Raw genomic sequence first — 12,511 nt, 5'->3', positions numbered from 1 at the left:
GTCCGTCCTCGACAAAGTAGTCTACAAACTGAACAATTTCGACCACTTACAAAAATGCAGATTTTAATACCTACGACGACTGTGCACACAAACAACAACAGTAATAAAATTTTTAAAGTTCACGTCGGTAATGATCGCAACACTCGCAACGAGCACGCCGTTCGCCGAACCGCTCCCGGTCTCGGACCGCCGCGCAGAGCGTTACAAAATATTAATCTTATGTACATATTGTCGTTCGAAGATAAGAGTAAGAACTAACGTCTAGGGTTCGGTGTGAATATAAAAGGTGTGTCGCGAGGGAATTACCTCCGCGTGCTCTTGGAGGAGGGGCGCGAGTGGGACTGCGTGTGGGGGGTCGCGACCCCCCCCCGCTCCTAACTGGAGCACGACGCGGCCGACACCGGCGACAGCGGCGAGTCGCGCGGGCAGCCCGACAGCGTCACCACCACCTGCGGGCACGCTCCGGCTTAGAGCTCTACGTTCAGTAGTTATGACTCGCCCGCTGGCTCGGTGTACAGTGACCTGCGGTGTGAGTTCAATTCCTACCCCGAGTCTGGGTATAACATATGTATTTATTTATATATTATTTAGTATATTTATCAAAAAAATATATAGCTATACATTATATAGCATTATGTTCCTTACCTTAGAAACAGACGACCGTATGTGTATGTCAAAGATATTTAGTATTATTAGATTAGACCAGTGATTCTTAACCATAGGTCTGCAAACCAGGTGGTCCTTAGAAGCACCAAAATGATCCTCAAAAGCGGGACTCAGCGGAGCCTTACTATGTTATACTGAATAACTAAGTCAATGCCCCAAACTTCACCCCCAAATAGTCAGTCCACTTTAGATTGTTGCTCTGTTTGTACTTTGCTTTCTTTTTGTTTTAAATATCTTATTAGATAAATAAACAGGGTTGCTACTGAGCTTGCAAACCCGAACTATCATTACTTGCTAAAGAATAAATAAAAAATTTTATTACCTTTCTGCTACCAGCATGGTTCCTATGTTCACACAACCAAACGCCTTGCCATGTGCCTAAATTCAATTTTCCATCTGTGATTGGAATCGTCAGCGACGAACCTAGGAAACAGGCTTTGACGTGGGCGGGCTGCAGAAAAATAAATAAAAAATAATTGAACACTATTTAGGCTATTACAAAATATTCAATTTGAAGTTTAGAACTTGACATATCATCATCTAATATATAAAATTCTCGTGTCGCGGTGTTTGTAGTTAAACTCCTCCGAAACGGCATGACCGATTCTCATGAAATTTTGTATGCATATTGGGTAGGTCTGAGAATCAAACAATATCTATTTTTCATCCCCCTAAATGTTAAGGCTAGTCCACCCCTAAAAAATTTTTCTAATTTTTAGATTATTTATTTATTTTTTATTTTATTATGATTTGGTGTTGATAAATACATACAATCCTAAATTTTCACCCTTCTACTACCAACCCCTATTTTTAAATAGGGTTTAGCGGCAAGACCACATTTGCCGAGTCGGCTAGTATTACTATGTTTTCATTAGAACTCAGACGTGATAATTAACTAGGGGTTTTGCTTGTATTGCAATTATCAAAGGCAATGTAAAATCACGAGTGCTAAGCAGTTACAGTTGAAGTCAAATTATTATGTTATGAAGCCCCATAACCATAAAAAAATCTATTGGATATCCGAAATAAACGTAACCATTTAACATAAGATAGGTCCGCATTCTAAAATTGTGTTATGACATGTTTTATAAGGAACTATTTTATTATTCTTCTCTTACTTTCATAAATCCATAGAACTAGCTCTACTATATATCAAATAATTTGATATATATAACCGTAAGCAAAATACTATTGAAAAATATAAAATTTCATATAACTTAATAAATTAATTAATTAATTAAAAAAAAAATTAAATTCATCTATTCAATTGTATAATATGGAAAAGACAATTTAATCCATTTACCAATATTTTTACAATATGTCTGAGATTTTTTCATGCACTAATTTTATTATCATTGCTTTTATATGGCTTGATTAATTGAGATGATAAGTGGTCAATATAGAAAAAGTATTACTAATGATAAAATAGAAAATGTATATCACAGAGCAATTAAATTTTAATAAACAATAATATTAATATTGAGAGCTGGTTAAAGTTCAAGAATACATAAACTATATTATTATATAAATATCTTTGTGTAACCTTCACATTTTAACACTTGTATCATATAATCAAAAGCCTCTGTTTACATAATCATAGATAGTTAGACAAATTGTATTCTGATTCAACAGTTTTAATATTTTTTTCTTGTAGTGAAAACAAAAAAAAATATTAAATGCTTGTCATATTCATGACAAAACTATAAGTCACAAGTATAGTAACAGTCAAACAAAACAAGCAATTAAACTGTGTCAAATAGGTGCAAAAACAAACAAATGAATATCAGTAAATATCGTTCTAATTGTGTTAAAACTTTTAATGAACAGGTCAAACATTAGAAGTTTAATGGATAAAATTTTAAATAGCGAATATTTACCATATCGTCGGGACCTTCGCACGAGTGGCGGTAAGGGAGACCTTCTGGCACTATTTTGTTGAGCATCATTTCCATATCGTCTCTGACGTCGGGATCCCAGCTCTCGTTAAGTGCAAGGCTAGCCGATGTATGCATTACTGAAAGTATTATATATCCCGTCATTGCTTACAATAATCAGCTGTCTGCTAGTGATTTATATTATTTATATTAAATATGTATTTATGAATTAAATTTTTATACAATAATATTAAATATTCAAAAGTTAGCGCGAATTTGTCAATAAATTACAAATATTTAAATGGATGTGGATAAAACATCGGCGGCAAGACTAGACTCCAGGTACTCACTTTGGATGTGGCAGAGACCGACCGCAAACTGTGACAATTCGGGCACCTGCTTTAGGATCTCCTCGGTGACGAGGTGCACGCCCCTGTGTTGCGGTCTTAAGTTAAGCTTCCGTTGAAACCACGCGGATCCAATCTGAATTCCTCGATTCGAGGCCATGTTTAATTTTTAAAAACGCTACAGAATTATCGCAAGAACACAAATGATCTTACACAACATCACTTAGAACAATCCTTACACGAATTAATCCACAATTATCATAAAAGATACATCTTCGATCTTTAAATAGTGATAAATATAACGGAGGTTATAGAACAGATTCGACACCCTATTTTCTGCGGGAAAATGAAATAGACTTCAAACGAAAGAGAAAAACGATCGCCCATATGTTGTCATTACAAAAAAAAAAAACAATTTCATTCAAGGATTTTTTTTTAAAGAAAACCATCACTTGTAGTGAATAAGTAACAGTTTGTAATAAAATATAATTTTTAGTTATATAAAGTGATGTTGCGTTAAAATACACTATATTACAAAAAAAAAACATATTACTAAAACATTTAATTAACTCTTCTAATATGTTACTCGGTTTACCTTATTATCTTCACTATTGAATTTTGAATTGAATTTATAGTCTAAAAGTGATTATTTATTAATTGTTTATCTTGTTAAATTTATATATAAAGTTAAATAATTCATTATTCAAATTCAAACACCTACTTGAATATTCTTCTGGCAACACTTTCACGCACAAACTTGGAGGTAAATTCAAATCTTTATCTATTTATAATACTTTTTAATATGCGGATAAAGCACTTTTTAAGAAAATTACAGTAACTTTTAATTAGTTAAATAAGAATTTTTAACAAAAAATAGCATAATAAACGTTTATAGCAAATCTTCTAATTATAATGATCACAGGGAGTGTCGAGGGTGAACTGTGTACAAGGTGTGGCAATTAACCACTCCTCGGAATTGGGACAATTAGCTTTATTTCAACGCGTTTAACAGACGTATACTGTCTACTTTGCCCTACTTTTGTACTAACGTATTGAAAACAATAATATATAATTCAACATGGATCCTATAATGGACGTAATAAAAAATTCAGAAGAGCCCGAATGGCTTGAAAAGCAAGTAGTCGGTGGATTACGAGTATGGCAAATTATATTTCTGTGTTTAGCTGGTGTTACAACTATAAGTAAGTTGAAATTTTATACACACTAATAAATATCTATAGTAAAAGTAGCTCTGTGAGACGTAAACGCTTTTTTTTAACGCAATTTGTTTTTAGGCATTTTCATTGATTCAAAATTAAATAGTAACTTTTATTTAAAGTAATAAACATATATTTGATATAATACGAGAGTGTAGCGCTTCCTAATTTTAAATGAGAAGACTTTTCCTAGTAGAAGCTTAAAAAATAACTTACCGTTTTAGCAGCTTCCATTATAGGTAACAAATAAATTTCTAGTCGTGATGGTATGCTGCTGTTTTCGGTTCCGTATCCCGCGCACGAAGCAGCAGATCGAAGCTGATTACAAACGTCGACAGATCACTACGAAATTTAGACAACAGTTGGAGACTATTCAAGACTCTAAAATGGATACCATCTCATTAAAAGACGGTAATTTTAAATAATATTGAGCTGTTACGTACAAAAAATGTTGGATTAACTTTCATATGTTTGGGTATGTCTATATTTGTCAATAAAAAAACTACTTAATTATGGAATACTTAAATTAATTCATCTTTATGATTCCATGGAGAAGAACGTTTTCGGCAATTACTACTTGGATAACTGCATTTCGTTGAATCTAATAATTGGATCAGTTATTCAATAATTGGTATTCAATAACTACTTACCTTAAAAGTTACGGCTTAGGCTTTGTCAGCTTGTAATTATTTATTCGTTTTTTTTATATTTAGATAACTTACTAAAAATTTACTTTACACACATTTACTTATTTTTTTATTAGAGATGGTACACAGCACAGAAAGTTTTAAAAACAAGAATGAAATATAATTATAACGGCCAATTATCTACAACCGCCAATCCGTTAATATTAAATTAACAAACGTGAAAATAAGAAAAAATAAATAAACTTAATATCATATTAAACTAATGAATACCCTTGGAAAGTTTAAATTACAAAGAATTAATGGTAAATTTGGAAGTTAATATAATAATTTTTTAATATAATAATTTGTATTGGCCATGCAGGTGTTTGCTGTGGTCTGGGTGTTTGTGCAGTTCTTGTGGGTCTCCCCACCGAGCCTCGAAGAGCTCGTTAAGCCGTCGGTCCTGGTTGTTATCATGTACACCTGATAGCGATCGTTATTCATAGTAGGGAATATATCCGCCAACACTCATTGGAGCAGCATGGTGTATTAAGCTCTGATCCTTCTCCTACATGGGGAAAGAGGCCTATCCCAGTAGTGGGATATTACAGGCTGAAGCGTAATGTAAATTAGTACACCTAGTAACAAAATGTTCTATCTGGTCCCTTTCGTATTTTACAATACTCTATACTTAAGGTATATATTATAATATTTGAAAATACTAACCGTAAGGTAGTAAATGGGATAAAATTTTAAATGAGTTCTAGACAATTTTTAAGCAAGCAAACACTTTATTTATTTATTGGGTTTTGTTAGAAATTATTTTATTAGAAATAAATATTATGGTTTGACTTTTGAAAAACTCAACTATCAAGGCAGTGAAACATAGGTAGTATTGCAGTAGTCGGTAGGTACAAAAGCTAGTAAACGCTAAGAAAAAAAATGTGTAGGTATTTATTACCATTACTGTTAAATTTATGAAACATTAAGATATATGGTATACTTATACAATTCTTGAATATAAAGAAGCAGTAACAGTGCTGCTTTCATAACGGCCTACTTAAATAAAAATTAGTTCACCTTTAAGTTCTTCTAAAAAAAAACATTAAACTCGCTGAGGTGGCTTTTGTTAGATAGTGTGCCAGATCGCTGTCTCTCGTCTCTTGAGTTTTGTTTGAAAATTGGCACAATGTCAAGTGACAGCCGGCCGCCGACTCTTTGTTCACGGAACCACAATGACCATTTATGTTTATCAATATGGCTGGTACTACGTGCAGATTTAAAATTATGGATCTCACGATAAAAAAATTAATTTCTAAAAATATTAAAAAAAAAACCATATTTATATCGGTTAAACGTTTTCTTTTTTTTTTGACAGAATTTAAGTACCTAACATTTGTGCTTATCACTTTTGTTGTTTTGTTTCGATATTCGATCGGTGCAGGTAGTACATACTTACCTAGGTTTTTGTTATTTGTATTCGTACACATTTTATTTCTGTTCTGGATAGTTGTGGTGGCTGGTGGTGTCATTTTAGGTCTCCTCGCACACGTTAAATCCCTATAAAGATCATTTTTATCAGGTTCCGCACCCAGCAGTAAAATAGGGGACGGATTAAAATCCAATATTTATCTACTTTTTTTTTAAATTTGTATATAGGAGTTGATACCATAGCCTGCAGGCCTAGCATGCGCGCCACGACAAAATTTTGTCTACCCCTTTTCTCGTATTATCTCTCTATGTCTACAGTAGCTAACATGCGTGCACGCGATATTCTTCTCGTTACGTCAATAGAAGAGATAATCATTAAATTTTAGTGATCTGTGATATTTATCTCTACGGAAGCTAACATGACATCGTAATTTTGTCGAATTTTGTCGTTTTAGGAAGAGAAACTTCTCGTTTTCAATATTATCGACGAGAAAGACGATAAATAAAAAATAAATAAAACCGGGTGCCTATTTTTTGCATACCTTGGCGTTTCCCTATTATAATTATATAATTTCGGTATACGAAGAGCGGGAAATGCGAAAAGTCGAGTGAAGTGTGCCATATAATGACACAAAAAACGTATTTGCGCCCTGTTGCTTCTTATTCTAAATAATAATAATAATAATACTTTATTTCAGACCAAAGTATAAGTCCATATTGGGTTAGTACAACAAGACAAGACAAAATTCAGAATAAAAAACAAAACAAAATTGTATTAAAAAAATCAATAAGTAAAAATAAAATTAAATAGAATAAAGTAAAATCAATAATCAAAAAAAAAATTCAAAAATTCAAAAAAAATTAAAAATTAAAAAAAAAAAAAAAAAAAAAACCATCCGTGATAGAATTACAATTATCTAATGTGCGACAAGATATAAAGCACAACATGAGCATATTGTTTTACATATATAATTAAATTCATTTACTTACGCCGTTTTATTTTCCATATTAGATTTTTTAAATTAGATATACACTTTTTATCTTAGCCAAAAGGCCGAGAACATTGTTAAATAAAACATGTGTCACTCGTTTGAAATTATACAAACGTTGGCTCATCCCGGTTTGGCACGATTGGTCAATAACCTTGTAAATTCAACTTTACGACATAAGAAATAAGAATGATATTCAGTTGTGATTATGGTTGATAATGTTTCTCTACTCGACAAGGCGAAGTCTTCGGAAGAGAATTTTGTCTCTCGTAGTGCGCATGTTAGGGTAATCGAGAAAATACTCGATGTAGACATTATCTCTCTCTCTCGTCAAGAGATATCTCGTTGTATGCATGCTAGGCCGGCTGGTAATGGGATGTTTACAGCCTTTTTTAAGTTCAATTATTACAACTTCATTTCTTTAGGTAACGAGAAACAAGAAATTTGAGTTTTGCTGAAATTAAGTCTAAAATTCTTATCTTGTAAGTTGAGTAACTACAAAACTAGACCAGCAGGCCTAGCATGCGCGCCACGACAAAATTTTGTCTACCCCTTTTCTCGTATTATCTCTCTATGTCTACAGTAGCTAACATGCGTGCACGCGATACTCTTCTCGTTACGTCAAGAAGAGATAATCATTAAATTTTAGTGATCTGTGATATTTATATCTACGGAAGCTAACATGACATCGTAATTTTGTCGAATTTTGTCGTTTTAGGAAGAGAAACTTCTCGTCTTCAATATTATCGACGAGAAAGACGATAAATAAAAAATAAATAAAACCGGGTGCCTATTTTTTGTATACCATGGCGTTTCCCTATTATAATTATATAATTTCGGTATACGAAGAGCGGGAAATGCGAAAAGTCGAGTGAAGTGTGCCATATAATGACACAAAAAACGTATTTGCGCCCTGTTGCTTCTTATTCTAAATAATAATAATAATAATACTTTATTTCAGACCAAAGTATAAGTCCATATTGGGTTAGTACAACAAGACAAGACAACATTCAGAATAAAAAACAAAAAAAAATTATATTAAAAAAATCAATAAGTAAAAATAAAATTAAATAGAATAAAAGTAAAATCAATAATCAAAAAAAAAAAATTCAAAAATTCAAAAAAAATTAAAAATTAAAAAAAAAAAAAAAACAATGCGTGCGTGATAGAATTACAATTATCTAATGTGCGACAAGATATAAAGCACAACACGAGCATATTGTTTTACATATATAATTAAATTCATTTACTTACGCCGTTTTATTTTCCATATTAGATTTTTTAAATTAGATATACACTTTTTATCTTAGCCAAAAGGCCGAGAACATTGTTAAATAAAACATGTGTCACTCGTTTGAAATTATACAAACGTTGGCTCATCCCGGTTTGGCACGATTGGTCAATAACCTTGTAAATTCAACTTTACGACATAAGAAATAAGAATGATATTCAGTTGTGATTATGGTTGATAATGTTTCTCTACTCGACAAAGCGAAGTATTCGGAAGAGAATTTTGTCTCTCGTAGTGCGCATGTTAGGGTAATCGAGAAAATACTCGATGTAGACATTATCTCTCTCTCTCGTCAAGAGATATCTCGTTGTATGCATGCTAGGCCGGCTGACTATCAAAAGTAAGACACCATCGTTCTGTGATAGCACAGGGCTTAAATATTGTAGGAATTATAAATTGATCAAAAGACGATTAAGTAAATAAATATTATTAAATAAATATAAGTATCTTATAACATACACACACGGTCATCTGTTCCTAAAGTAAGCAACTTAATGCTTGTGTTACAGGTAACAGCCGACTGTTATAACTATATAATTATTTTTTATTATACATAGAAGTAATTCATATATAAATACAAATATTACACCCAGACTAAGGCGGGAATCGAACCCGAAACCCACGGAACAGAAAGCAGGGCCACTACAAACTGCGCCAACGGGCTAGTCAATTAAATTGATGTTATAAATAATAAGCTATGAAATTTCGTAGTTATATAAAATGAAACTAATTCATGCGTGTTTGATCCGTACTTAGTAATAACTCAACTTTATTCTTATAAAATCTATTTTGCAAAATGAATAATACCAAAACATTAAAGACATTTAGATGAAAAAAGAATAATTAAGATATACACATGAGAAATACAGATAAATTGAAAACCTCCTCCTTTATGAAGTTGGTTAAAATCATTATGTAAAGGTACCTCTAATAAATAATAAACAAAGATTTTTTTTCACATAAACATAATTATTAAACTTCATTTACCTAAACAAAAGCTAACTACCGTATTTGCTTTGCCAATTATCATTCAACTGTTTGCTAGTACATAATCTTGATAAGATCTGTCGAGTGTCGAGACGTTAATACACAAGTATTAATTGTACAGCTATTTACATTACATGCTAGCCTTGGAACTGTTGCACGAAAAAAGCCATTCCATGGAGGAAGAACGCCAACAGGGATCACAACACAGCTCGCTAATGTCGCCGCAACAAAGTAAGATTGTTGAACCTAATTAATAATTACATAATAATATAACATGAATAGTAAGATATACTTAGGGGGACATCATTAATTACGTGAGCTCAGAATGGGGGAGAGATCCTCAATATCAAATCTCCTTTAAACTGAGAATGGCGAATATCGAAAATTTCACATCAACTTCAAAAAATATAAAATATTACAGATATTTAAAAAAATTATATTGGTGTTCATTTTGCCCGCAAAATTAGGTGTTTAAGTTTTGCTTTGAATTTTATTTTATTTAAATAAATTAACTATAGTATATTTGAACAATTTATTTCCAGTCAATATATTATATTCAGCGTCAATCTCACGTAAGGGGGGGGGGGGGGTTCCCAGGCAAATCTCACCTAAGGGGTGAGGGGTGTAAACTGGACGAAAAAATCTCTCACATAATTAATGGACGCCCCTAAGTTCTATTTATTTTTGGTGATCCTGATTTAGAGCTATTTTTAAAAAGGAAATACATAAATATATTTTTAAGATTAACTAAAATCGTAACTTAAGTTAATTAGCGGGGAAAGCAGAACAATTAGTGACGTTTTAAAATCTTCCTACTGTTTAAAAGTACTAATAACCATTTTTCTTTCACAACAAAAAACAATAATGTCTTGAAAGTTATCGTTTTTACCAATATTATAACTAAAAACATAGTTTACTCAAACAAAAGGAGGTACCTGTTACCTTTTTTTTAGATGAATCGTTAAAATCGGACATATGCCTGTATAGTTTCAGATTCCTAGTTAAGAAAATAAACTTGTATAGCTTACCTAATTAATAGGTAGATATATACTGTGAATGACAAAAATGAGGAAACAAATGTACTTAAAATATAATTCGCAGGTTCGCTGGAGGCTCCCTACCAGACCGAAGCAAGCCAGAAGCCCGAGGCACAAACAGCTGGTCTTAACTTCGTAAAATTTGCAACGAAAGTGGCCAATCTATCCAAATTGTCTCAAACAAAGTCACCTACATCACCTACTACATCCGACAATAAGATGGAGTTTTAGGTTTCTTTAAGAAGTATAAAACTCAACGATTAGTTTAATGACACTGTTAGTGCATTTTTCGGATTTAATAGATTTCTAGTTTAGGGGCATGAACTTTTTTTTCACTATTAATACGTAGAGTTATAATTATTATTGTTGTCGTAAGTCATCAAAAATTTTACATAAAATTATAAATAAGATCAATTTATAAAAAGAGCTTAAACTGCCGAAAACAATAAATACATTAATTCATTCCATTGTTGCAAAATAAAAGAAAATTTATATAACCAGTGTAGTTTCAGAGTATCCTCTAATCGTGATTTGATTGAGACACGAGTTATTAGGTACTAAAGTTCTACTGTATTAATATTTTTGACCTAAAATTCTTTAAATATTTTTTTTCTACGTTATGTTGTCCGAGTACTTCAAAACTGAGAGATCTTAAGCGATCAAGTAGTGATGAAGTGAATGTGGTCTCTTTATCAAGCTCACGTGCCATGTCTCACTTTAGAGACAAAAAAAACATTTACAAGAATATAGACAGTCGAGGATTGAGCAAAAACTAAATATAGAATTTATAGTCGAGGATTGCGCAAAAACTAAATATAGAATTTCATGATCATAAAAATTGAATATTATCTCTGTCAGATTCACCTTAAAAGTCCACTTCAATTTCAACCTTATTTCAATTGTCGTTAATTCTAAATTTTAAATGTTTTTTTTTTTTTTACATATACTTATACCATATTTTCGCTATTTCGCCAAAGATAACATTTCCATCGTCGCTTCTTTATAGCTATTTGCTTGGGTATAATTCACTAAGTTTTTATAATACAATATGACAATCAACAAACTTAGGTATTAAATTTCCACAATTACATAGATTCATGACATAGCTAACGTTGAGGCAGTGGCAATCAAAATCTTAACATTTTCAAACGCATTGACGGTAATATCTAGAATAATTATTTTAAAAGTATGATTAGAATTGAAAAGGTATTGAAAGGGTAATAGACAAAAATTAAACTTTTCTTTTTTAGCTTAATTGTCAAAGTTGGTTCTCAGACGTGTTTTAATGGTAGTTGTTTTATACTATGTAGTACTTGTATTTGTGTAACATTACAATTGTCGGTATCCATTACAAAGGATAATGAATTTCCAATGGAGGAAAAGAAATTAAGAAAATTATGAATAGACAATTTGCATATTAATAAACGTCATTGGTTGACGCTGTGTGGCTACGGCATTAAAGAATATAGCCGCTCCCTCTCTTCCTTTTGGTGTCGTAAGAGGCGACTATGGGATAACACAGTTCCACTGCCACCTTGGAACTTATAAAGCCGACCGATGGCGGGATAACCCATCCCACTGTTGGCTTTGAAATAAACAAGCCGAAGACGGGCAGCAGCGTCTTAGGTGCGACAAAGCCAGCTCTGCGGTCACCAACCCGCCTGCCCTTATAACATTGGTACGGAGGCAGAGGAAAATTGTATAAAATCGCAATCTCTCTGCCTTCACCCAATTTTCTACTCCAACTAGCCTCTTGCTGAGGCCTGTAACTAATAATTCATCGTAATTATTACAAAAGCGACATTAAAATACAAACTGTGTACCAAATTTATTTAAAAAAAAACCCGCCTGCCCAGCGTGGTGACTATGGGCAACACATGAGTTCGCGCCAAAAACGGCGCGAACTTGTGAGACTTGTAGGCCTATGATGACTATGTCTAGCAGTGGACTGCATGATGATGATGATTGGTTAATGGTTGGTGTGAAATATGTTGCTACGTGTTAAAAAATTGTTCGTTGGGCCAGAGAGTCACCCACAATTCCCAA

At 32.5% G+C, this 12,511-nt stretch overlaps 2 protein-coding genes across 2 annotated transcripts; one reads left to right on the top strand and one right to left on the bottom strand.

Annotated features, from left to right (window-relative positions):
* Positions 1-361: 361 nt before the first annotated feature.
* LOC123660503 (UPF0047 protein YjbQ) lies at positions 362-3,258 on the bottom strand. Its single transcript, XM_045595566.1, has 4 exons — positions 2,891-3,258; positions 2,544-2,680; positions 989-1,117; positions 362-449 (listed from the first exon to the last, which is right to left on the bottom strand). The coding sequence occupies exons 1-4, from the start codon at positions 3,045-3,047 to the stop codon at positions 375-377; spliced, it is 498 nt and encodes a 165-aa protein (XP_045451522.1). The 5' UTR covers positions 3,048-3,258; the 3' UTR covers positions 362-374.
* Positions 3,259-3,862: 604 nt separating this feature from the next.
* Positions 3,863-10,785, top strand: LOC123660502 (transmembrane inner ear expressed protein). Its single transcript, XM_045595565.1, has 4 exons — positions 3,863-4,089; positions 4,363-4,515; positions 9,570-9,659; positions 10,530-10,785. The coding sequence occupies exons 1-4, from the start codon at positions 3,966-3,968 to the stop codon at positions 10,694-10,696; spliced, it is 534 nt and encodes a 177-aa protein (XP_045451521.1). The 5' UTR covers positions 3,863-3,965; the 3' UTR covers positions 10,697-10,785.
* Positions 10,786-12,511: the final 1,726 nt, after the last annotated feature.

Source organism: Melitaea cinxia, chromosome 15 (genome assembly GCF_905220565.1).
Source record: "Melitaea cinxia chromosome 15, ilMelCinx1.1, whole genome shotgun sequence".
Taxonomy (NCBI): domain Eukaryota; kingdom Metazoa; phylum Arthropoda; class Insecta; order Lepidoptera; family Nymphalidae; genus Melitaea; species Melitaea cinxia.
The sequence above is the reverse complement of the archived record's forward strand: the minus strand, read 5'-3'. Positions and strand labels throughout refer to the sequence as shown.